General features: G+C 49.8%; 2 protein-coding genes across 7 annotated transcripts; both read right to left on the bottom strand.

Moving 5' to 3' along the window:
* Positions 1 to 57: 57 nt before the first annotated feature.
* Positions 58 to 22435, bottom strand: cemip (cell migration inducing hyaluronidase 1). Of its 2 annotated transcripts, none has more exons than XM_029143887.3 (29): positions 22277 to 22435; positions 18447 to 18582; positions 16414 to 16551; positions 16008 to 16146; positions 15587 to 15823; positions 15026 to 15205; positions 13950 to 14020; positions 13786 to 13881; positions 13583 to 13704; positions 12384 to 12531; positions 11827 to 12018; positions 10385 to 10554; positions 10107 to 10316; positions 9621 to 9826; positions 7409 to 7478; positions 6936 to 7064; positions 5961 to 6046; positions 5727 to 5858; positions 5606 to 5641; positions 5349 to 5504; positions 4591 to 4771; positions 4301 to 4516; positions 3966 to 4177; positions 2981 to 3166; positions 2689 to 2893; positions 2452 to 2538; positions 1928 to 2085; positions 1741 to 1841; positions 58 to 1536 (listed from the first exon to the last, which is right to left on the bottom strand). In XM_029143887.3, exons 2-29 carry the CDS (start codon positions 18499 to 18501, stop codon positions 1409 to 1411), a joined length of 4047 nt encoding a protein of 1348 aa, XP_028999720.1. In that variant the 5' UTR covers positions 18502 to 18582; positions 22277 to 22435; the 3' UTR covers positions 58 to 1408. The 2 variants fall into 2 exon arrangements, with proteins under 2 accessions (XP_028999720.1, XP_028999721.1); XM_029143888.3 differs by lacking the exon at positions 22277 to 22435 and adding an exon at positions 22039 to 22253.
* Positions 22436 to 22875: 440 nt separating this feature from the next.
* abhd17c (abhydrolase domain containing 17C, depalmitoylase) lies at positions 22876 to 26248 on the bottom strand. Of its 5 annotated transcripts, XR_008694171.1 has the most exons (5): positions 25297 to 26243; positions 24779 to 24958; positions 24152 to 24532; positions 23971 to 24021; positions 22876 to 23849 (listed from the first exon to the last, which is right to left on the bottom strand). XR_008694171.1 is itself a non-coding variant. In XM_029143889.3 (3 exons), exons 1-3 carry the CDS (start codon positions 25779 to 25781, stop codon positions 24313 to 24315), a joined length of 885 nt encoding a protein of 294 aa, XP_028999722.1. In that variant the 5' UTR covers positions 25782 to 26243; the 3' UTR covers positions 22876 to 24312. The 5 variants fall into 5 exon arrangements, 2 of the variants coding, with proteins under 2 accessions (XP_028999722.1, XP_028999724.1); XR_003785290.3 differs by having other exon boundaries at positions 22876 to 24021; XR_008694170.1 differs by having other exon boundaries at positions 23971 to 24532.
* Positions 26249 to 26816: the final 568 nt, after the last annotated feature.

Genomic DNA, 26816 nt, shown 5'->3' on the forward strand with positions numbered 1-26816 from the left:
TGTTGATGCGTTTGACAAATCTCTAAAGTATCAATATAGAATAGGTCCAGACCAGCATCAGGATGATGAACATGTTTATTGTCCAGTTTAAACACACAAACCCACAAAGAAAAAGAGCCAAGCTTTACAGAGTGGAGCCTGTTCTACAAGCTGCATGAAAACCTTCCTTTGTAGGGTTGGATTTTCTTCTTGTAGCTGCTGGTGGATCAGTTTTTTGTAGGTGTGTTCTTTCCACTACAGTCCAGCACTCTAATCTCTGCTCCAGGATCCCCATGGTGAAATGGAGCCATCTTGTCCTTTGATAAAGCAGCAGTTCCTGTAGTTAGTCTCTAATGTCCTTTCCTGAACCAACTTTAAGAGTCCTGGTATCTGGACAACTTCTACCTGTCCAGGTAGCTCCATCTGTCTGGAGACAAACTGAATTCATCTATTATTTTAGTACAAAATTCTGGCTACGTCCAGCCCAAGCCACATACACAACATCCATTAGTTTACAATAAAACAAGCCAATTATACCAAGAGTCAAATGCACAAACAGTAGATGGGCAGTGAATGAATGTCTGGTACAAGCAGTAATGTTTTTCTTACAATATACACACCAGTACAGTTACACCGTCACAACTCAAAGGTGTGCCTTTAGATTTGCATCAGTCTTTTCTGTACAATAAATAAATATAAAATATATCTCTTAATCTGTGAATTTTGAAAAACATTCAGCATACAAAACGGTCAACTACTGCTACAACCTCCGAAAAAAGACCAGCTGTTTCACCGAAGGGTTTGGGATGTTCCTCGCCACAGTGGAGCCACTGGGAAAACGCAATTGTTTATATGCTGGGGCCCGAAAATAGACAAAAGTTTAAATTAGGAATGTGTCACCTTGTTTCTCTTAAAACCATCTTTGATGTGTGTCAGAGGCCAAAGAATCACATCATCAGGCATAACTTTATATTATGGACCTGTTATTATTACGGAACTGCCTCTGGTGATTGATCCGTGACCTTCGGCTTCAAAGTCAGTAAAACAGGGGTGGATCAGTTAAGGCTCTTGACAAAGCCAAGAAGCTGAGCTCAATCTTTTGTTACTACAGCACAGTTGTCAAATCCAATGAGCATGTGAGAAGACAATCAACATTACTGCAGGTAAACATGAAAATGTCCAAACAGAAATGATCACTTATTAGTTTATAGATACTGTCACAGGGCACTGTTGCTGAGAGCCAACATAGTCACTAGAGGGTCACAGTCACAGTTCCAGTCCCGTCCTGATGGTGCATGTCGTGGACGGACACTTTGTACAAAACTATGCAAACCTGGAAGAAAACCTGGATCCTGGACCAACAGCTCAGAGCAACAGCGTCTGCGTGTGAGTTTGTCAAAGAAGGCTGTCATCCCACAGAACCTGCCGCTCATAGCTTCAACTTGTGCACCACAGGAACAGGCAGGACCTGATGGATCTTGGCCCGGTCAGCACCGAGCTCCAGATGGACCCAGTCAGGGTGGAAGGAGCCCTTGAACCCCACAAATGCCAGTTTATCTGCAGGGAAGATACAAAGTAAAAGGACTCCCATGTGGCTCTAAGCAGTGGAGAAGTGCAGTCATGTGTCCTAATGCTACCGTTTACAGAATCATGTGTTACTGGGAGTAACTGCAACCAATAAAGCAAGAACATCAGCAGCATTTCACTGTGTCCAGTGTTATTCAGAGACATTACACTGCACTCATTCTCCCACCAACGTACCTTTCAGCTTGACGTTTTTGCCTGCCCCAAGTTTCTCCAGGACTTTGGTCCAGGGCCCTCTGGTAACCAGGCGTCCCTTGGATGTCACAAGGACAATGGAGCTGGAAAAGGAGTGACGGACAGTTGGTTGTGAAATGGAGCTGGTGTGTCCTTTATGCTTTAGGGGTGGTGTCTGCTGAAGTCTCACCCATCCTTTAGGCCACTGATGTAGTTGTCTATCTGTGTAGGGATGCCCTGTAGAATAGAGTTCCTGAAGCCTTTGCTCTCCACCACCTTCCCATTCAGCCCATCAACGAGAGTTAGCTGCAGCCCATCTTCTGCTTGGTACAGCTTCCTACCATTCACCTACCACACCGTGATAGACATCAGTCAAACATCAGGAATGAGAAGCAGCAGAAATCAGTTGGAGATAAAAAAAAACATACAGCATGAATACAGAGTGAAGACATATAAAACAGGAAGAAATATCTGTTGGTCCAAGATGAATTTACAGCTTTACCACATGCTAACAAGCGATTAAAGGTCAATGAATTCATTAGTTAGGAATTAGTGCATGATGATGATGATGATGATGAGCTAGGTTTGAGTAGAATGTACCTGGAAGCAACGCTGATGTGATACATTTGAGTGACGTTTTAGTGTTCCATCAAAGTGTCTGTGTCTGACGTCTACATGTATTTAGCCTTCCACCCTGTTTGCGTAATGACATACCTCAGTGAAGGCAAAGTCCTCCTTGATGTGGAAAAAGCGGCTGCTGTATGACTCTAGTCTGACTTCCAGGAAATGTTCTGATGAACGCTGAGAAGAGAAGAGCCAACATCACAATGCTGCTGCTCACAGCTCAAGGACTGCTGGCGAGAAACTGGTCCTCGGCAGCAGGAAGCACGAGTTACAGCTTGGACAACAGATGGGCAATAGGATCCACCGTGTGAAGCCCGTTACACTCACCAGCCTCGCGTTGGCTATCTTCCTGGGCAGCGGCACGTCCACCACAGGTAGCTCGGCGTGTCTGGGGTAGGCCCGGGCCATGCAGTCGCTGGGAGGGCTGCCTTCAGGGATGACGGCGGTAATCTTTACCCGCTCACAGCCTTTGACGGAGCAGAAAGCAAACTGCTCCCTGTTGTTATGAGCCTGAACCTTCAGGAAGAGCAGGCTGCAACAGACACAGTGAAGCTTTAGCAACAGGTGTTTCTCTGACCTGGCATCCGAAAACAGGCGTGTGAGTGTGGTAGCGTCTGACCCGGTGTCCTCCTCCCAGTAGTAGTAGCCTCTGTTCAGGTGCGAGTGGCTGACCTTGTCCATCTGGGCCGTCCTCATGAAGACGCCGGTCTTACGGGTCTGTTTAGTCAGACGGTTGTGGACGTCTGCGATGACGGTGAAGGTGGTGTTCAGTGGATAGCAGAGGCCCACTTGGATCCAGTCGTGTCTGAAACAGCATATTGTGTTGGATCAGTGGAACATCACACTGAACAAAGTTCAACAAATGAGAAAAACAGTAGCTGAACTAGTGAAACTGAAGCCTCATACGCTGGGTTCTGTGACCGGTCTTATATGGCGGCATACTGTAACAGTGAGTGGCTCATTCTATGGACGCGGCCGCAGCTTTGGACGAGTTAATGAATTCATGTAGCTACAATAAACTGATCCTTCACAGAAGAAACAGAGACTCTTCACTGTTCCTTGTGATGCATTAAAACAAAACAGTTAGTTCCTCTCCAAAGGCAGCAGCGGTTCAAATCTTTCATCTCTCCTGTAGATGGCGCCACTGGCCAATGAACAGCCATTAAACAGAACCGTGGTAACACTTTGGCTGTTTCTCCTGTAGATGGGCGAGACCCACGCTTCGGCTTAGGCCTGTTTGTGTTGTCAGCGCATACACTGAGTTTATACCAGTAATCTATGGAGTTTCCCCTGGTTTTGTCTGGAGACACTGCAAAGTGACTAGAACCAGGCGTCGCTCCATCAGCTCACATCTTCAGTGTTCACTGCAGGTGACACACACACACACACACACACACACACACACACACACACACACACACACACACACACACACACACACACACACACACACACACACACACACACACACACACACACACACACACACACACACACACACACACACACACACACACACACACACACACACACACACACACACACACACACACACACACACACACACACACACACACACACACACACACGTTACCGCCACTGACCTGCTGAAGTTGATGAGCCAGATGGTGACCTCTGCTGGTGCCACCTGGTCCCAGTGGATGGTGTAGCCTTTGGCCAGTGTGATGACAGGCTGGAACTGCTGGTAGTGTTTCCTCTTCCCCAGGGCTCCCTCCAGAAACAGAGGCTGATCGGGGTACTCGTCCCTCACCATGTTCATGTTCAGGTTGGCAGGATTACGCGTCTGGACGTAGATCTGAGAACACGAGCCGTAACACACCAAGATCAGACATTGTCCCCCCTCCTCCTGCAAACACCATTCCAACCTGACTAAACACATTAGTGAAGAGGATCCATAGAGACCAAGCGTCTGCTCCACCTGTGCGTAGCGCCCGCTGCAGATCGCCGCCTTCCAGTCGGGCACGTCGATGCAGTCCGGGTGGCGGAGCAGCCAGTTGTCCTCTTTGACCAGGAAGGCCCCGGGGTACTCGCTTACCGAGCCGTCCACGTCGTGGAACACGGTCGTCTTGTCTCCATCCATCTGCATGTTATTGAACCAGGATCCTGGCTCCCCAAAAAACACCCGCGACGTGATCTGCAGCGACAGACAGTGATCAGAGCTGTTCTGTAGGACGGGATTATGGACGCGGTCACAGGGTTCACACTCACGGGGACGTCGTCAAACGTGATGCCCGTCACATTGTTGTGTGGGCAGCTCTGCCACGAGTTGTTGAGCCTGAACCCAAAGGCGCTGGTGTGTCGTCCATCCAACGCCGCGTATTTACGAAACGTGCAGTTCTGGACGTTGATGGGTCCGTCGTAGATCTGCATCCCCCGCATGGGAAAGTCCCTGCAGGCAAACACAGACGGCACCTGAGCAGTGATGGCAGATGAGGAGCGGCACAGACATGGGCGGAGCACACAGAGCATTTAAACAGACCAACGTGCTCAGGGCACCAAGCTCTAGAGGACAACGTGACCTTTGACCTTTAGTCTGACTGTGAGAAAAGTCCTGTCTCTCCCTGGAAGCCGATGCTTAAAAGCAAATGTTGGGCTCTGATGAAAACATTGACTGATCTAACTGCATGAAAACGCTTTATGTGCTCCTTCCCACCAATAAAGGAATCTAATACTGCTGTTGAGACATTCCCTGTGTACTCGCCAAGTGAGCCAGGGCATGGGACGGCTCCTACATTCCACGTCTGACTCTCACACATACCAGCCCCAGCTTCGCTTGAACTCCACCCAGAATCTGTCTTTGGGGTATTATAGAACTTTTGCTTTCTGCTGGAACAACAGCAGCTGTGACTGCGACTGATTCGTGGCACACACCCAAACAAACATATGGATCCTGTTGAGTGAACCTGCTTGGCGGCCGTGGCATGCTGGTATTAGTAGTTGGCCGTCCTGATGCGTCCAGCACTTACACGGCTCGTGGCAGACTCCTGCCCGTCAGGTCCGAACCTCCGAGGCCCCAGACCTGGTTGTCAGGGAAGGGCATCCCACGATTGGCACTTTCACCCACGAACAGCGAATTCTTCACCTGCTGATGAGAACCGTCATCATCTGGAAATGTCCCTCCGCTGCAAATATACACACAGGCAGAGCGTCAGACGAGCGTCAGCTCAGGCAGGCGCCGCAGTGATGGACAGGTTCATCATCACACCACTATCTGCTTTCTTACCTCGCCAGGGTGAGGCCAATGCCGTTATCAGCAAATCTAAGCACAAAGACAGAACCTCATCACTTTCCTCTGACTGACTTCATGCAACCTTTCAGCGTGGGTCCCTGAATGCAGCACTCACTGGCAGTCATCCAGCCACACATCCCCTCCTCTCAGCCAGGCGCCGTGGTCCTGGTTCTTATAGGCCACCAAGTGGTGAATGCGAGCAGGGACTCTGGGCTTGAAGGGGTCAGCGTCCTGGTGTGGGCCGTACCTGAAGCAAAGCAAAGCACAGCACAGGGCACAGCGTGGGATGACCTGAGCTGTGTGACTTGGAAGGGGAAAAGAGCTCATTCCTTTATTCCTCAACTTTTACCTGGCTCCGATCAGAGACAGGAAGGGTCTCTTGTCCCTGTCGTTGGCCTGGGTGGTTTTCACGCCATTATCCAGGATCATTCCAGCCTAGAGAACGTCACAAATGTCACCCTGTGCTCACTGCTGCCATCAACGTCTGTATAATATTATATACTGTAAAAGCAGACGTTCGTTTACTACTGAAGCTTGAAGCTGAGCTAGAGCCACGGTTTCAGCCTCACTGCCTGGAGGCTCCCACATTTCCAGCAGCTGCTTCTTTTTGGGTTTATGGTCTCTGTCCTGCTGAAGTAGCTGCTGTTGCGTATACAAACCCTACTGTAGGTTACAGTAGCTGCTTGGTCCTGCCAAGCTACACTGAATCAGCTCTCACATTTGTAGGTGATTTAGCAGCTGAAAAGCCAAATAGTGAATATGATCATATAACTGGTCTGATGGAACCCCTTCTGCTCGTAGCTACTGGGCTGGCCTGAGAACTGAACCCGGGTCCTACAGCACGCTTCTCCCTGGTAAATAACCCATGGTGGCAGCCTGCCTGAGTGATGCTTCCATTAAGATGATCTAAATTAAATGTGAAGACGAGGAGGAAGGAGTGAGATGAGGAGAGAGGAGAGATCACTGTTGGGGGCAGAGACAGGAGGAGATAACAATAACCATTCCGCTCAAACAGCTCGTCATAAATCTCAGCTCGGTGCCACAGGCGCCTCTCAACTCCATTTCCATCCTCGCCTCCCTTCTTCTCTGCTCCGTGTTTCTAGTTCTTGCTGTCCAATCTATTTCTTTTCCTCGTTTAAGTTCAGTACGTAAAGTTTTTTATTGTCAAAAATCAACATAGATCCTAATTAATTAAATGTACGTTGTTTTAGTGGAGGACATGAAGACGGTCCTGGGAGCTGTCGTCTACTGCAGATAAACACCGACTCCAGCATCCTGCTTTCCTCTGCTGGTGCGTGTTTATCGGACCCGTCGGTGGACTCACCCTGTAGTTGGAATGGGCCCTGTTGTTGGTGAAGTGGCCCAGAGGCGTGTGCTCCGTGTGTCCCGGCAAATACAAACCCTCCGAAGGGCCGGTGGGAACGTGGTGGAAGATGAACCAGAAGCCGGTTTCCTGACATGACACATAAGTGCAAAGCTGTCATCAGACATTGTAGAGCAACGTTCAGATTCAAGGCTTGGTCTCTTTGCGCAGCCTTTTTCTGCCGGTCTGTGTTTCACAGGTATGCAAATGAGAACAGTCATTACACTGTGAGGATCAACGAGCGTCCACTCATCTGCATGAAATCCCACAAGTCGTATCATAATTGGCACTCTATCACACTGAAGGTGTGCCAGAGCCTGTGTGTGCTGTCTGCTCCAGTCTCACGTTAATAGAAGCATGCAGCCATTAATCTGACCTGGCAACGTGGTAATGAGACAGCGCTCCACCCGGAGCCACACGACGAGAGGACTCACCTCCGAGCCTGCAGCGGCGCAGTTGATGAGGTTGTTATTAGGGTTGGCGATCCAGAAAGTGGAGGTAGCACTAGAAAGAGGGAGAGGACGAGATAGTTGGAGCGACGAGGAGGCACAAAGACTAACATCAGCACCAGAACCTCAGGAACAGGGCGACTCCAGGATTCCACCACAACCAGCCAGATTCCAGATCAAAGGGACCCGTCAGTTGAAGAATTAAATATACTTGAGCTGTTTGCTGATGTTTCCAGTGATTTACAAGCCCATAAAAATCACATCAGTATGATTGATGTGGTAACAGCTGCTTTGTTGCTGCTCTTATTGTAAGGAATGGAGCACATAACACCTCTGATCCATCATGGGACTGTTTTCCCTTTGAAGGTCTGTCGTGTCCATTAAGCCCCAGGACAAAGGTGCTGGATTAGAGGCAGAGTTCTGTAGAAGTGCCTCCGTGACAACACACTGTTTTTTCCGGCTTTGCTTTTGAATTTTGTGGTTACAGCTCAGCTCTGAATTCACGGTTTCTCTTGTCTGTGGGTACAAGCGCTAAGTAACGTTGAACAGGTGACCTGCAAATATCAGGTGGATTCAAGCACTAACTAATGACGCTAATGACGGTCATTTAGGTCTGTCTGTGCCTCAGCCTCACCTTCAGCTCATCTAACACACATTGGGAGCAGAAACAAATGGAAACAAGCTCCTCCATTAATCTCAGCTCTTCCCCTCACGCAGCTCAAATCTGACTACAAACACGTACAGTACAAAACCAGCAGAACTGGAGCAGAATCAATCAGAAATCCTACAGTGGGGAGTGTGTGAATCGTGTGATGAAACTGAAAGTGTGAACCACAGTAACACACTGGGATTTAAAAATGATTACATAAAAAACTAGGATTTAGGCAAAAGGCACAAGAAGCTTCACAAATTTAGAGCATTACATTTATATTCAATAAATGCAGCGAGTTCCTTCCAGTCAGCCTGACGGAAGGAAGGTGGAGTCCATATCAGTGAAAGCAGAGATAAAACATCACATGACATGGATTAAAGTACTTTATATTCTGGGCTGCAGCTTCCTGCTTTAAATCCTGTGTCTCAAACAAACCAAGGCTGCATGAGGAGGCTGAGGCCAGCTGGCGTTTGGTGCATGTGAGGATGAATGGGACACATCTTAGAGCTGCTTGGCTCATGACTCAGGTGACAACCAGGTTTGGGATGAGGTGTCCTCGTCATGGTGGCGATAAGCATCTACTGTGGGTTTGGAGCAGTCAGGAACAATTCAAACCGACACAGGTAGACACTGATGGGAGAGAGCAGACGCTGGGCTGATGAGGGGCAAACTCTGGTGCTTCCATCACTGGACCCAACGACAACATGAACCATGACTACACAAATAGACCACAAAATGACCAGGTGCAAACTCCAGCAGTTAAATGTGGGGAAATGCATTTGGGACATTTGTTCCCTGGACTGTGTGTGTCTGCCCTCAGAGAGAGGTGGCAGAGCTGGTTGATGAGGTAAATACTGAGCCAAGCTTCATCCTGAGCTGCACAATGAGTTCGAGTTCTACTCTGACATAAGAAACAGTGACTTGTGTAATACATCATTTGCAAATAACTTTGACAGGTAAGTGAAAATGCCATCGCCATGATAACTGTAGGTGCTGCAGAGCCCCCATGATGCACACACACACACACACACACACACACACACACACACACACACACACACACACACACACACACACACACACACACACACACACACACACACACACACACACACACACACACACACACACACACACACACACACACACACACACACACACACACACACCATGTCTGCATTTGCTAGGTTTAACGTGTTTCACTCTTACACCATCTGTGAAAGCATCTCCACTCTGCCCCTCCCCCTCCGGTTTAACCCCCAATCTCAGCCCTTTAACTTTCTATTATTATTTTTGCCATTTTATCTTTGTCAGTATCAGTCTTTTCCATATGACTTTCTTGTGGTGAGTTTCAGTATAAAACCTCACGTATTTTTGTAATGCTTCATTAAATTCCCATCTGACAGCACATCTGTAATGGCTGCACTACATCACTGGTAACACCAAACACATAGTTATGTCATGAAGGTTGAGCCTGAGCATCTGCAGAAGCATCAGGTTGACTGAGCAGGACCAGACGAGGCTCCGCCCCCTCCTGCGTCTTACCTGCAGTCCTGGCGAGGGTTGGCCACGTATCCAGGATACGCTCCCTCAGTGATGTTACGGCACATCTTCCCGTCTCTGTCCGACGGCAGCAGGGTCCCAGCTCGCACCATCAGCCCCAGGCAGTGGTCAAACGTGTTCCTCTCCTCTGGACCATCCTCTGTGAAGAAACAGTGTCCCAGGGCGTCGTAGCCGACTACATCCTTCACCTGCGACGGTGCACACATCACATCAGATGTTGTACTAAAAGAAGGCAAAGAGCTGTGGAAGCAGCAGCGGTCAGGTTTGGCGCCGCTGCTGCTTCCACAGCTCTTTGCCTTCTTTTAGTACAACATCTGATGTCTCGCTGCTGGTTTGAGGCTGAAATATGGGCCTGCTCAGTGGGACTAGGGAAGGTTATGATGCTGGGCTCATAGCTGTGATCGGCCCGGTCCTTGGAGTAGCAGTGTAGGTGTAAGTTGAGTGAAGCAGACGGAGGGAGACACTGACCAGCAGCCCGTTGGACGCGTGGATGGTCACGCAGCGGGAGAAGGAGTGGTGGATAGACAGGCTGGTGACAGAGGTGGGGGGGTCGTAGCCTCCTCTCTCGTCTACGTCGCCATTCATGTGGAAGTGGACTGGATAGTGTCCCAGCGTCTGCTGCCCCATGTGCTGCAGCTCCACCCCAGACATGTGAACTGCCCTGAAGCCGCGTTCCATCTGAGGATGACAGCAGCTACGTGTGACTCTGGTCTGGTTATTGTGGTGCCGTTACTGTACCGACGTACCTTCACGTGTCCACCGAATGTGTCGAAGCTGAAGAATTTGCAGGCCTCGTTGCCGTAGCAACCGGGCTCCATCTCACCACGCAGCAGGATGTTACGAGTCAGCAGGCCCACCTCCGCCCTGACATCCACACCGTCCACCTCCTCACCCATGTGGATGAACTGGGCCTTCCCTAGACACAAACACCTGCTGAGCATCAACCAATGAAGCCACCGCAACTCATCTACAAACAAAGCAGTTCTGCCCCCTACTGGTCGGAGGATGGAACCAGAACAAATGGACTGAATGGTGGGATCGGGACCTTCGGATCAACATCACAAAGACACCGGCCTGATTCTGCTTCTCCACCACCACCAAAGCCACAAGTCCGATGGTACGAAGTGAACACGTATTAGGAAAGCACACTACAACTCTTCTCATTCATACTGTGATCAGTGAATTGCTGCTTTATAAGACAAACATTATGCACATAAAGAAATCCTCTTCAAATTAAGGAGCAGTTCTGACTTTGTATTTGTACATGAGCTTGATCTTTACAATCCATCGGGTCCATCAGTTGCTAAGCAGTGTTTGGAGGTGCAGCAGAGGTTCAGGATCAGAATCTGACTTACTGTATGCCTCTAGTTCTGACATTTAACTCATTATTTTGCAGAATTTGCTAATTGTTTTATGGTAAAACTGATCTGGACACTCATGAATTACAGCCCATGCTGCTACAGGCTTCAATCCACTCCACAACATTTCTTTTCCACACTAATCATCATTTATTCCATTTAAAAGTCAACGCGCAAGTTCAACACGTGACACTGTGCATTTATTGGGCTCAGTGATAAACAGCCCAGAGCGATCTGCCTCTTTGTCTCCAGCAGTCTCCCACATTCCAGCTGCCAATACCAAAACACACCCTCCCTGTTTGTGCATAACCTCAGGGGCTGTGGAGGAGATTTAATTACCATTTTATTATAACAGCGCTGCACATGCAGGAATTAATTAAACGGATTACAGGAGTGACAGGAGCTGGGAATCTTACTGAAACTACATTTCCAGTGTGGTCGGCCAAAGACTCAGTGATGTCAAGGAGCAAAAGGAAAAGCAGGAAGATGTCATCAGCAGCTTTAATGTCATGAACCTTGGATGCAGCCAAGTGGTGGATAAATGACATAACTGCAGACGTTCAGCCGGTGATGCTCAGAGCAAAAACCAACAGATCTGCCAAAGATAGAAGACTGAAACCTGCCTGTGTGCGTTAGGGTTGGGCTGCCAAAGTGGCACCCGGTGCGTTTCAGGGCGGAACCAACGCCAGAGGACAGACTAAAAATAAAACGACTCCCAGTTCAGCCTTTGAAGACTGGGGGACTAGTTCCTAACACACCCAACCTGGATAATGAAAAGCACGCTACTAAACAGTGGACTGGGTCTTTGCTTTTTCTGTCGAAGGTCTCACCTTGGACCCTGACCTGGTTGGAGGCACAGGTAGGGCAGGGCAGCAGGGTGAACTCTTCAGCCTGGTGCATGGAGTAGTCGGTGCTGGCCACCACCACCCGGTCCCCGTGAGCCCAGCCCTCCGGGTGCTCAGCCAGCTCCAGGACGCTGCTGTCGGACAGGACGTCGATGGACACGGAGGCCTGTGGACGGACTGTAAAGGAAGAGGCTCAGTGCTGTGACCCAGACCCTCCATCCTCACCAGGGTGCACTGCATTCTCTTATAATGCCTGATGCCCAGTTCTCAGGGTACTGAGTGACTGTCTAGGTCCAGCTCAGACCCGTGAATGGCCTCTCGCATGGTTGGACCAGGAGTCGACCATGTGGCATCGCTTGCTTGCACAATGATGCTGGTCCGTACATTCCAGACATAGCTGCCTGCCCACACTTAGCACGCGCTCCGGGTTTGGTGCACATCTCAACGTTTGGAGAACCAGCTCCAGTCGGGTCAAACCGGTGGAGGCGGCTGCGTGTCTGCTCAGTCTAAACATCCAGAGTGGGTTAATGCGGGGGACGTACCCAGTTTCCCACAGAGGAATCGAACCCTGTAGTTGTGACACAGGCCATGAAACTGGTCTTTGTTGAGACAGACAAAGCCATAGCTCTTGTCGTTCTTGTAGATCACGTCTCCCGTCTCATTGGACTGTTTGCCGTCAAGAGTTTCAGCCTGGACAAGGAAACAGGAAGCAACATGTAAAACCCAAGGCGGCGACGGATGATGTGCCATGTGTTCTTTTCTCTTAGTCTGAACTCAAGAGCTGTTCAAAGTGAACAAAGCAATTTTACTAGTGTCAACTTACCTTTAAGTCCATGAGCTCCTGGACTCAAAGGCAGAGCTAAAAGCCGCACAGACGATCAGAAGTGGGACGTGGTGCATGTGTAGCTCATGTTCATGTGCTGCTCAGACTTTAGTGCAAACACTAAAACTGGAAACGTCTTCTCTACCTGTACATGTCAGACCATCTGCTATTTGTGTTCAACACTGGAAGCAAACTATGACCTTCAGTTTTACTATTAGCAGCTGGAGAGAAGACTTCTCTTCATAATCCTTAGAAAAGTCAAAATAATCCAAAGCAGATCAGAATCACATTACATAAGACACTGAAAGGAGAAAAACACTGCTAAAAATAGAGATTCCACAGAAGTCAGTTACACAGTGAATAGTGCAAACTGAGGGAAACTTTGACTGGATCCAGACTCTGTGGAAAAACCCCACACAGGACCAAGCGCTGGTAAATGTTAGCGGACGGAACTGTGGATTCCTGGCACACGTAGAGGCCGGTGACTGTAGTGTCACTGTTACGTTCAGACACGGGTCCTCACACTGACGAGCTACAAACACGCGTCAGAGATTTGCTGCTGCTACATGACCCGTTACAAAATGTGGAGCTGTAATGAGCCACGCTGATCGTTATGATAAATACTGACCTCACTGACGGTTAGTGTAGATAATCATCACATGACCTGAGGTGTCGAGTCGGAACCAAACACACTAATACTGTTAATAACTAATATTTAGCCTCTGGTGCATGTTCCTGAAACACTGAAATGTCAGCTGTCTGTAATCTTACAACAAAGCCACAGGCCATTAGATTATAGTGAAAGGTTTCAGGTGTCTAAGAAATGCAATATGCTGGAAACCGATGTCACCTCAGGCAGCAGCATGTAGACGGGTGGAGCTGGGGCTAAGGACGGAGCACGCGCTGCTGACAGGGTACCTGCATGTCCAGGGGGCTGCTGCACAGTCGCTCTGGATAGGCCTCGTGCAGGTCCGACAGTTTCTCCCAGTCTCCAGATCCTCTCTCATCATCCCGGTCAAACCATTCTGTCCACTCTGCCTCTGTGAAAGGATCCAGTACCGGATCAGAATCAAGCTGAATTCTGTTTCCCCCTCAGCGACCCCTCAACCGTCAAGCATTACCTTGAACCCACTGGCTGTGGGCCGTGACGGTGAACCGCTCACCATAGCTTGACAGGAAAACTCCAGCGCTCTGAGCCTCTGACGATGCCTTGGTACCTGGACACATACACGCACAGTAAAAACACCACAACAGTGGTCTGTCTCATTAACATATAGCCTTCTACCTTGATAGACAGCATGATCCTCCACAGCAGACGCAGGGTCACCTTTGGTCACTATGAACGTCCAGGGATGCCTGAGAGAGAGAGAGAGAGAGAGACACACACACACACACACACACACACACACACACACACACACACACACACACACACACACACACACACACACACACACACACACACACACACACACACACACACACACACACACACACACACACACACACACACACACACACACACACACACACACACACACACACACACACACACACACACACACACACACACACACGATTGCAGAGGATGCACCGTCTCATAAATTCCAGCTTATTAAACTGTCTCTGGGTGAACCACAAATTACACAGGCTCTCTCTCTGGGTGACACCAGTGTCGGCCTCTTTGGCAACAGAGCGAGAAGCGAAGGCGACAAGAGTCATTAGGAAGGAATCCTGCATCCTCACGATCCCTCCCTCCACAGCATCCACAGGTTTCATAACGCTGCCTGGCTCAGAGGCCAACCGCACCATGAGCACAGTGCAAACACACTCAGGTCGTTTGGTGGCTCATTAGGCAAAGTTCAACAGGTCTACAGTTTTATTTTGAAAAATAGAAAGGAAGAATGTGCTCAGCATGTCAGCATGTGCTTGTACACACCCTCATACAACTTATATACTGCAGTTGCACCACAAATTCTCCAAATCTCCTCCAGATGACCCCGAGGACAGCCGCTGCCACTTCACAGGTCACAGCATCCCAGATTTCACTGTATATAGTCTGTACATAACTTGATTCATCCCTCATGCACTACAGGTCACTGTAGGTCATGTTTGTACTTTTTATGTTACGATACACCACCTGCCCATGCAGGTCAAATTCCTAGTTCCTACAGTAGCTCTGCTGGTAATAAAGCTTTTTCTAATTCTGAAATGCATTTGTGCTTTCATTACATTAAACTCAACCCCAGCTGCAGCAGGTCTGTTCCCATCGTTTGACATGATGTTGGCCAGCTCCTTGAGTGTGGCTCCATTTGCAGGACCACTGATCCTGTATATGCACCTTTGATTTGAGGAGCTCACCGAAATCCCAGACTGCCGATGGCCCGGCTGCCCAGCCGGGACAGCGCCTTCTTGGCCGACTCCTCCAGGTTGTTGGAGCCCTCGTCGTTGACCACCAGGGCCAGTACGGAGCCCGTTTCCACGGCGTCGACATATCTGGTGAGGCGCCGGCTCTCATCTTTACTACGGTATGTGTCAAACCTGTGAAATGTCAGATCCAAATTACACATGAACAACAACTGGTGGACACCTCCAGAGGAACCTTAGTGACAGAATAATGCGGCTAATAATGCGGCCAACCAGTTGAAGCCTCTTATGAACAGTACCATCATCCATTCATCACGTTCTATTGTGCTCTTGTTCTCGCAGCTTACATTGAATGAATTTATTTAATGGTTCTTACCTCTGATCACCTGAAATTATTTAGCTCACGACTGATGTGACCCAATTTAAATACATTTAACACACTAAGTAATGGGAGGATTTCAGGGATGGAGCCATTAGAGAACCCCAGCACTACATCATTAGGAGCCTGACGACCGTCCAGCCACAGCGGCTGCTCTGCCTCCAGGGGACGTTCACCTGTCAGTGTGCAGCACCGCTGCCGTCTGGGGGTCGATGATGTGGATAATGATGCCTCGGTTGCCCCAGCTCCTCTGGAACAGGTACTTGTTTTGTTGGCTCTCTCTGGGGTGAAGGGTCTTGTTGAGGAAGGTCCACGACAGCTTGTTCTGCCCGTGGATCTCCAGGGTTCCTCCAGTTCCCACACCAATGTACTTCCTCCCAAAGTAGCTGTGCTCCTCGTCATTATCATCCAACCTAACATACAAATGTTCAACCACATCAGCTGAGAAAAGCAAATGTAATAAAGCTAGTTTTTAGTTAAAGCTGTGAAGGAGTCAGTGTTCATTAGTTTAACGTATAATAACTAGTTGGCAGCTGTCACCCAAACACACGGTACACGGTTAAAAACCCAGGTAGAGTTGATAAAGATGTGACAAACCTGCCAAACAGCGAGATGGTGACGTTGCCTTTGTAACGACAGTCTGGGCTCCCAATGTGCAGCTCTCCTCTGTTCCCGATCAGAATGTGTTTGGTTCGCAGCAGAATCGGCCACTTAGTGTCAGCAATCACCAGCTTTCCTAGAGAGCAGAGAACAGACGGCTGCAGTCCCAGCAGCATCTCCTGCTCTCTGAACTGCCTTTATGCCCTTTGCTTCTTATGTTTGGAGTCAAGATATTGTATAATAGTAGAAACAAGCATGAAGCATATTGTGGGTCTCTGTAAACGTGATGCATTACCATAAGAGGTGAGCCTGTGCTTGTATGATAGATGCCACGTATACCAACGGCCGTCACGTCCTCCTGCTACCTACACCATCACATGCTCCAGCACGCGGCGCTTCTTACCTCCGTGGAGGATGTGGATGGAGTGCACCGTAGCCGAGCTCGTCAGCAGCACCTTCCTCCCGTAGCCTATAGTAACACGGTGCTGTTCATTGTGTCCGGGCGTCCACGGCTGCAGCCCTTCCTCTCGATCTGGACACGCTGCAGGAGACAGAACCAGAGAGCTTCATCTACACGCACATGAAGGCGTGCTCACATACCCGACGCAGCCAGAGACCATAATGTGTCACAAACGGGTACCGTCAACAGGAGAAGCAGAGTTGGGATTAAAGGTGGTGAAAACGTCCAGTCAGCAGAGTGTGACATGGTGAATCAGGGCGCGGTTGCCACGTCCCCACCCGCTTCTACTTATTTAAGGAGCTGCAGCGACGCCCAGCCAGCGCTTTCCACCGTGGAGTCGCAGCTTCCTGCTGTGTAACCTCCTGCCCCCACCAGCTGAGCCAGCCACTCTGGAGCGTGTGTAGGAAACCATGGTGGTTCACTGAGACCAGCAGCTGAAGGAATGAGCTTGTCTGAACTCAGCTGCACCACCATGAACAAATGACCAGCAGCTCAGCAGTGACAGACTGTGAATCAGTTAATGTGTGAATCAGTTAATGTTTGAATCCAACAGGACGTTCTGTTTCTAATTAGCAACAGCGTAACGCATGGTCATGTCCTAGCGTGCGTTTGTGTGTGACAGTGTGTGTCTGTACGCATGTATGTGCATGCTTGTGTGTGCATGGACTGTGTACTGTATGTGTGTGTGTGTGTGTGTGTGTGTGTGTGTGCACACGCATGTCTGTGCATGTGCGTGAGTATGCGCGCATGTGTGTGTGTGCAGTGTGTGTGTGCGTACGCGTGTGCATGTGCATACGTGTGTGTGTGTGTGAGTATGCACGCATGTGTGTGAGCGTACACGTATCCAAGACGGGGGCTGTGATAAGAACAGTTGTGGTTCAGGGGTAAGAACAACAGTGGTCCCAGCAGGACGGGCATCGGTGGAGTGTGTCCAATCATCAACTCTAATGATTAGATCCTGGTCTAAGCTACTTTCTACTTTCTGTGCTCGAACCCCGTTGCTTCTTACTTGTTGCTGACACAAAGGCCGGAGAATCTCCGTCCCTGCGTCACGACTGGCCGACGTCTGGAATTGAAGGCTTCATTTCTACCCCCTTTATTGTGTCTTAAAGTCCCATCCAGGTGTGGACCAACGATCCAGCCACAGGTTTCATCACAGAACATGTGCAACCACAACGTAACTTGTGTAAAGGAAACAGTGAGAGGACAGTTTTAGCCCCGTGTGGCAGTAAATACTAAGAATAGAACTTTGAGGTTTCGCTGAATCAGAAGAGACGTCACCAACTTCAAAGAGGCAGCTGCTCTGAGTTAGCTGTTAGCACTCAGTTAGCTGGCTATGCTAGGCGCACGCACGCACGCACCGATGATGGGTCAAGCCTGCTTCCAATGATGGCCACTAAAACCTGGTCAACATGTGATTTTAGAATCAGATTTTTATGAAAGGTAAATATGACATGACATTTTGTTTTATTGGCGAGTGACTTGACTTTAGATCAGACAGGACAGAGCGATCGTATGTATGAATCACTGCGCAGCCACATTGTTTGTATTAGGTTAATTGTGCACAACTACAGTAAACAATGTCAGTCGAAGACCCAGACACATAGAAGCAGGTAGAGTCTGTGCGACTACAATGCGTCCTCTGGCGTTGGTCGGTTTGGTTGCATCACTTTGCTGCCGGTGTCACAGACATGAGTCAGTGAAGACCTTAATAAGACCCAGAGTCAGACGATATCCACAGACTCATTTATTACCACGCTCGCTGGCCTGTGATGCAGGTAATGACTCTGACTCGAGTCACGAGAGGGCTGGTGCCTGTGTACTGTACATCCTAATAGGAGGCTCTTCACCAAAGGAAGGAGGCTATAAAACCACGGGTGGTTTCTTGTCCCGTATAGCGAGGGAGGGTTGGTAGAAACCTGACTGACATTACATCACATTAACCCTGTATTTCAGAATAAAAGATGATGTCTTACCTGCTTTTATGCTGTGAAGCAGCAACGCTGCCACAACCAGGACGCACGTCTTCATTTCTCGTAACTTCCCGCCTGAGGCCGTCAGACGCTGCTTCAGAAGACGAGTCAGAGCAGGAGGTTCCCAGCAGGTCTCAAACTACAGCCACACACAGAAGACGCGGCATGTATACGTGGAGTGTCTAGTCTGTGACACCAGCATCACAGGAGCAGTAACTGATGCTCATGTCCAGCGACACCTCAACACAGTAACAAAGGTCTCGTTTTCCTTTCTACATGGGCTTCACCACGCACAGCAAGAACAGGCAGTTTCAGTCTGAACTTTCTCCTTTGAGGACCTTTCAATTTGGAGGGACATTTGTATGTCTGATGAAAAGCTCACTGTTTTCGATGTGAATTTGTCATCTGTCACTTCCATTAAATTGGCTTTGACTGATTAATCTGTTCTCCCAGTTCAAATCAGCTATGGCAGAAAACGATGACAAATCTAAAGCTAATGTGAGCAACAGCTTTGACCTGCGCTTGAAGCTACAGTAAAAAGCCCATTAACAAGTAAAACTAAACATGTTCTTCGTGGCAGTGACTGAATGACAGCTGCAAAGTGCTACTAACACACAGTTCTCGCCCTCACAACAGGATTATGAGCAGCTTCTCCAGAGGCTGTGGCGTCTGTTCACTTCCAGTGAGGAAATATTAGCTTTAAACAAATAGAAGATAATTGGACTCCACCACAGAGATGGAATGAAAGTCATATGTCTGAAACTAAACATCTGTGTCGGTTCAGCCCAATCAGACAAGTGCGGCTCCCGTCAACGCGTGAGGGGACGATGAAAGCTGTGGGTTCATGATGCACCAGCGCCTTCAGTGTCCGTGAGCATGGACACAGCCTGGATCCAGCGACCTACTGACCTACTGACGCTGAAGCACATTTGCTTCAGTGCTTGACACCAGCCACACTTTCAGGTTCTGTGAGCTCCCACCATCAGTGAAGTGGTCTGCTGAAATGAGACCAACACATTCTTGGCATGTTGGACAACGGCCCTGCAGCAACTTCACACACTGGACGCTGCATCACCTCATGGCTCAGTCCGGTCCAACAACAAACCTATAGCAACGACAGTGTCAGAACCCGACGTGGAACCTGTTGAAGTGCTGCTCTTGGACCTCCTCCAAAAGTAAAAGCCGTGGCTCCACCTCATTCCTCTGCAGCCGAGAGGCAGCTCAGCGGTCCGTTTCAGGGCCGACACACACACAAGTGAAGCTATTTATGTCAACCACTTGTTCTGTAGGTTGTCGGTTTGTGCAGAAGAGTCAGCCAAACTCCCACTGTATGCTGAGCTGCACCCCTTCTTCTCAGTGCTTTGATCCAAATCGTGTGCACGCACACGCACGCGCGCGCACACACACACACACACACACACACGCGGGGGAGGACGTGGCACGCGGGCCGGTTTTAATGTTGGCCTTCGGCTGCTGTATTTGTGCTTCCAGCAGCTGCAGTGACACATGGACGCGCAGGTGCAGGCGAAGCAGTGATTAGCTGGCGTTTGTGGATCACAGCCGTCAGAGGAAAGAAGAGAGCGAACATGAAGCATCAGCAGCAGTCTGTGGTGGAGAACAGCAGGGACGCTCTGAGCGAGAACGGGTTGAAGTCAGGTCTGGCAACTTGCGTCTGCAGCGCAGCAAGTACAGGCAGGACACAGGGGCTCTAAACTATTTCACAGCCCATTAAGGAGCTGATGGATGTACAGCGGAAAAAAGACAACATTACCAGATCGCGTCTATCGGCTGTAGACTGGGCTGTTATTCCGCAGGAAAGGTTCCACCTCCAGCTGACGGTTTCCTCAAGTAAACGCTGGCCTTTGGCCGCTGGCCCAGGCCTCCACGGTGAGGATGAGGAGATGTGGATGTGTTTGCTTTCAGGAGTCAGGAAACATGAGGCCAGATGACTGGGATCGGTATGTGTGGAGTTCAGAACACAGATATCCCTCATTTGCAAAGCTTAAACTGTTTTTCTAAGCTATGCAGAATAGGTTAGCAAACAGCTGCATCACACATGGAGCAGCCCCAAAGGCAGCTCGGCCTGAAGGAGGCTTCATCTCCGCTAAAGCACAGAACAATCAATGAATCATCAACTGTCCTTCAAGTGTTTATCACTGCTCATGTTCCTCACACCACAATGGGAAAACAGCATTTCAGCTTCAGCGGTTGAGAAGGTTCAGGCCTCTGTGACTGAGCAGCCGTTCAGGAGTCAGACGGGTTCAAGACGCATTTCAGCACGTCGGGTTTTAATTAGCTGCAGTGGATTTAAATGAACACAACCACAGTTTTGCTCATTTAAATCATCCGTCATTTTTAACGCCTCATCAAATTAAATAAGATTTAGAGACATTTCTGGCAGGAAGAGGAAGTGTCGAGGTCTAGAGCAACAACTGCTGAAGCTTTCGTGAACTGGGTTTAATTGCATCATCACAACACAGGCACACCACTTTAAAATCATTCTGTAGCTTTTGCTTTACAGCAACAAGTGGCTCCAGGATGACGTCATGAAGTCAGTGGTTTCACAGATACACTGCCCTGTTCCATATGGCATTAACATGTGATGGAACTGGTCAGATCGAAGGCGGTGTCCTGCTCCATAGGAGTGAATGCCGCTGCAGGCGTCTCAGCCAAGGGCCCGGCGCCGCCCTCTGGTGGCCGCGCAGGGAACAACAGGAGCACAAGCGGTGGCGGTCCAGCACACGTGCGTGTGAGACGGCAGAGAATGAACGTGCTGCACAGTGTGACAGCAGCTGACCACAGACCAGCTCAGGTGCACATCCAGAAGGGACTCAAGCCCAACATGACACAGCTGTTGTTTGTCTCTAACCGTGTCACAGCTGTAGTCTCACCCCTCATTAAGACACAGCAGACTGACAACCTGTCATTTCTTGTGCACGTGGGCTTCACCTGCCTCCATCTATTCCGTCCATTCTTCTCTGCCACCATCAGCACAAACAGGTTGCAGCTTTTTACGGCCACAACCCTGAACCAAGAAGGGAGCGCGTTGTCAAAGCAGCTCACGCTGCAACAACCAGGCAAGCGTCGTTACTGGGAGAAGCACACGCACAACACGTAAAAGCTAAAGTTTAGCACAGTGTGACGCAAAGTTATCCCTGAAGCATTAGCATAAAACATCTGGACGCTGCAGGGACGTGTCGCTGGATGTCACGGGACGTTTGAGGCTGCGCAGCGACACGGCACCAATGTTTGGCTGTTTGGCTTCGCCACCAACCTGTGGAAAAGCAATACGCAGTGCACTTGTTTCACCGAAGCCGAATGGCGGCTCCGCGGAACGAGCAGCGCAGCGCAGCATCCACGAAGCCGCAGAGGGCGACCTGTGATCCGGACGGAGGAGCCGCCGTCTCACCAACACTCGGGCGGCTCGCCTCTGCCTGCTCATTCTAAGGCTCACACGTGCGCATTATTTCTCTGGCAACGTCCTGACACGAAGCTACAACACACGCACGCACGCACGCACGCACGCGCCATCAGCTGCTGCTGCTGCTGCTTCCAGGTTTGCAGGTCTGCGCGCGCGGACCCACAGCCCTCTTACCTTTGCTCTCGAAGTCGCTGCGGGACAGGCGGCTCGAGTTCCCCAGCACGCGCCCTGAGCGTGCGGACCGAGGCTGTGACAACTGCAGCCGAAGCGCGCGCTGCCAGGTGCGCTTCCCACGACACCTGTGGCGCGCAGCGGCCACGTTTCGCCTCAAAGTAGAGTCTTCCCAACACCAAAGCACACGCAGCAGAGCAGTCGCTCGCGCCTGTTAAAGGCGGGACAGGCAGACACCTACCGAGCTTTAGCACGAGACCCCTGGTCCTGCAGCGCGTGAAGCAACGGACACAGCGCTGTTCGTGTACCACCGGTGTCGGAGACCGAGACACTGGCTGCGTCCGTCCGCCGCGCGTGCGGTGTGGCGCCGACTCTATTTACTCTAGCAGGCGCAAGCCACGCCCACTGTGTGTGCGACTGCGTGCGCGTGCGGCTGCTTGTGTTTCGCTAAGTGTCCTCGTAATGATTCGTTGGACGCCCCGTGGGTGGATCCAGAAAGTCCAGTAATATTATGCCTGAATCCCTGAGTCGGAATGTTGGAGAAGACGTGATTCCAGAGATAAACCAGGAAACCAGACATTTCCCTGTGGTTCGTGTGTCATATCAGCAGAAACAGACGGATAATTATAGTTCCCGCAGAAACGAGGAGGTTTCGCACTTGTGCTGATTCTGTAGCGCTTAAATCAGGCATGAATTCGCCCGTTCGAACAATGGCTGGATCAGAACCAGACGTAGGTCATGTATTATTCCAGACACATTAGGGCGAATCCCTCCTCGCTGCGGCGCTAATGTCCTGGTGCCAGGTTCGTTAAGCTGCTGGACATCAGCCAGGCAGACACCTCCATGCACGTCCTTTATTCCATCATATGCATTAAACCACCTGCATTACAAATAGGCTCACAGCATGTTTAAGGCTCATTTAGTCTGTTTTACACATTATTACAAAACCGTTTCATTTGCATATTGTGAGTTCAAAGCAACTCAGCTAATGTGAATAGAGAGAACGTACCTATACAGAGAATAAACACGGTGTAAATCTACCTACATTAAGACAAGACAACCTTGAAAATGATAAACACAGGAAAAATGCTGAGGCTTGATGATCACAATTATCAGCACGTGATCAGATGATCACAATCCCTTTGTTTTCCCATTACCTTTTTTGTTTCTATTTAAAGTTTTTCGTTTTTCCATTTGCTGGAGGCAACAATTAGTCGATAGAAGTTCACACGAGCTCTACAAAAGACGATGCGCGTGCACGGTTCCACAGTGGATGAGACAGAACCATGGCAGAAATTAGTAAATGGTGTGATGGGTCACCAGGGTCCAGCGTTCAGCCCAAGGACACTTTGACACGAGGAACCGGGAATCAAACGCTCCGTGGGCCACTGATCCACTGCTTCCTTCTATAAGACCGGCTGAGTTGGACTCGCGTACTGCACAGCACAGCACCCAGTACCAGACTGTGGCGCTGATCCGTTGACCTAAAGCAGCAGGTGTTAGCCTGCTGGACACTGGAAGCTGGAAGCAGTAACAATATGAATCCACAGCGTCACATCCTCACCCTGTGTGTGGAAACAATGAGCTGCTGGAGCTCTACAGCGACAATCAGACCACTCTACCTGTACCTTTAATTATGAAGTAAACACCTTGTTCAATTGCTATTGTGGCTGTAAGGCCATGTTGTAAACGAGTCTGTTTCTTGGAGGTGTCGTCTCATCAGTGAGGGAGCAGCTGTATTAGAACTGGGATCACATGTACACAGGGCAGATGTGCAGCAAAGTCACACCTGCTTCAGTTCACTAATGCTGCACCTGCACTTGTGAAAGCAAACATTTCATCAAACACACTCCTGAAATAAACTTCTATCTGACGTGCAGTTATGAAAAACATGGAATTAAAAAAAATCTAAAATACAGAATGAAACTGAATTACCTGAAAACAACTGCACATCCATAGTGCAAATAATCAACCACGAACAGTAACCTAAGATACAGGAAAAGTAAAAAACTTCATTCATTCAGTGCAAATTTCACTGTATAAAAAAAATCAATGTTGAACACTGCAAATACCCAAATAAAATCAAAGGACATTAGGGAAAACACTAGGTGATGACCTGATCCTGATGACGTCAAACACAGTGAATAGAAGGTGGCAAGGAAAGGAATCCCAGCTGGTCCACCATCCACAGTCACAACCAGCGACATCTGCCTCCACTTTCATCCACAACAAGACAATGAACCACCGCTGTGAAGGCCCCGACCAGGAGGACTGTCCTCAGGAAGAAGGAATCTCAAAAGAGATGAAGTGTTTGAGTCTCTCCAAGTACTGGGCGTAAAGTTCGATGTCGTTGTGTCCGGCTCCCTCCACCCACAGGGGCTCGACGGCACGCGGGCAGCGCTCGTACATGGCCAAGCCGTGGGAGAAGTCAATCACCTCGTCCTCTGTGCCGTGGATCACCAGCACCGGAGACGCAACCTTGGACACTTTGTCAATACTGTGGACGGACACCAACAGAACAACATAGTGTCACGTGATGCATGGATCAGCCGGGTCACGTGCCTTAAACCTGCTCCTGTAGAGAAAACGGCCGCATGCTTCACATGATGGATGTATCAAAAGCAACCTATCTAAACAGGTTTTAAATACATGAGCCGATAAACCGACCCTCTGAAATCCAAGCAACCATGGCAACTAATCACAGCACAGAGACGCTTGGTTGCCATAGGTAACGGCTGCTCACCTGGGGAAGGCATCGAAGCAGTAGGTCTTGCGTGTGTCGGGAAAGGCCACTCTCAGCCCCGACATGAGCGGCGAGTGGAGGATGACAGCAGCACATTCGTAGCGAGCAGCCAGGTCGATGGTGGGCACGGTGCCGATGCTTTGTCCGTACAGGATGATGTTCTCAGGTGTGACGCCGTACCTGGAAGAACAGCTGGTCACTGCTACTGCTACGTGGCTGTTTGAGGGCAGGTGTCTGTCCCCCAAATGGGCCCAGTTTCACTAAGATTCAACTTAACTTCTTATTGAATAACTGCTACTGTACATACTTTTAGAATGAAGTCAATGCGGTTAGTACAAAATAACGAGTCCCACTGCAAACTAATAAACATGAGCTTTACTTGGCGTTACTGAAGGGTGGAGCTGACGCCTTCGTCGGGCAGGTGATGCAAACAGGTTCTAAGCAGCTCCGGCTCCGGTTCATGGACTCATGATGGACACAGGTAACAGACGGGGAGCTGCCCTCAAACCCAAACTCACTTGTTCCGCAGCACCTGCCACGCAGCCTCGACGTCGGCGTACAGGTTCTTCTCGGACGGCTTCCCGGTGCTGACTCCGTAGCCCGAGTAGTCATAGGAGAACACGTTGCAGTTGATCCTCGAGCCGAGGCCGATGTAGAAGCTGCACATCTGTCCCAGATCCACCGCGTTTCCGTGAGAGAACAGCAGCGTGTAGCGGCCGTTCGGGGCGCAGCGGACGAACATGCACCCGATCCGGTTGCCGCGGCTGCTCCTGGTGCTGAACACCTCCACCGCGTCCAGCTCCCGCTGGGAGTACTGCCAGTCGGCCCGCTCCGTCAGGCGTAGGCTCGTTAAGCCGTTAGCGTCGCTGTGCACCGAGTACGTGGGCTCCGGGGGCAGGAACGCGAGCTTGGCCGCGATGCGACTGGGACACGGCGGACAACAGAAGAGCCAGCACAGCTCGCCGAGGGAGAAGCCGTTCATCCTGGGTCCGCGCTCGGGCATCGAACCTGGAAACGCGTCTCTGCCGCCTCAGGTCCGACTCAGTCCCATTCAGGGCGTCGGGTGGTGACAGGTGGCTAATGCTAGCGCGCTAGCAGGCGGCTAGTAACAGAGCGGACTGCACGTAGCGTCCGGGTGAAACACGTAACACGTACATGTATGTTGGATTAAACATGAAGGCGAGGCAACGAAAAGCCTCGACGGGACGTCGCCGCTCCTTTACCGCTTCACCGGCTCTGCTCGACGCCGCAGCGAGACAGACGACGGCCGGTTGTCCGGTGTACCGGATCCACCCGGACCCACCGGATGTCCTGTCCGGCAGCCGCAGTGGGGTGTTTGGGGAAGAGCTAAAGCGTCACATGAAAAATGTTTCTGTTTCATACTCTCAATATGATTTCGTTGAGATCACGCACAGAAGGAAACCTCTGAAATAATAAAAAAAACATTTGTTTCTGAGCCTAATCGGTGTATATTTGTGGGTAATGACCCAACGAACATTGAAGCTCATCCTCCTGTACGTCCCTCAGACACCAACTGATCCACTGGAAACAACTGAATTTTCCTATTTCCTGCTGCCAGGGTAACTGTGGACTGTTATATACTTACAGCAGGATGTTATTGTCACGAGGCAGACAGAAAAATGTACTTTTGGATGTGAAAGGAGTCTGTATTGAAAAGACGTGTGTAACAGCTGTTGTGCGAGAAGCTCAGGACTCTATATCTGGCATATATTTGTTGTTGTGTTCCATCCACTGCAGTTGCAGGAGCCTTGAACTCTGAACTGCTCGCTTTAATTCCTGCCAACGGCCCCGAGCTCAGACTAATTAGAAAAAGCCTCCATATCTGCACACAGTGACGGAGCAGCGTGTGGAATAATGGGGCTGCAGGTAAACAGAGTTTTTGTCTCTGTGGTTGGAGGAGATCCAGAGCAGTGTGATTTAAGATAGAGCTGTCAGCATGGAGACACGCTGACTGAAGATAAGCATGCAGCTACTCATTCTCCTCCAACCACAAGGTACACACACACACTCACACTCA

The sequence above is a fragment of the Betta splendens genome, chromosome 3 (genome assembly GCF_900634795.4).
Source record: "Betta splendens chromosome 3, fBetSpl5.4, whole genome shotgun sequence".
NCBI lineage: Eukaryota > Metazoa > Chordata > Actinopteri > Anabantiformes > Osphronemidae > Betta > Betta splendens.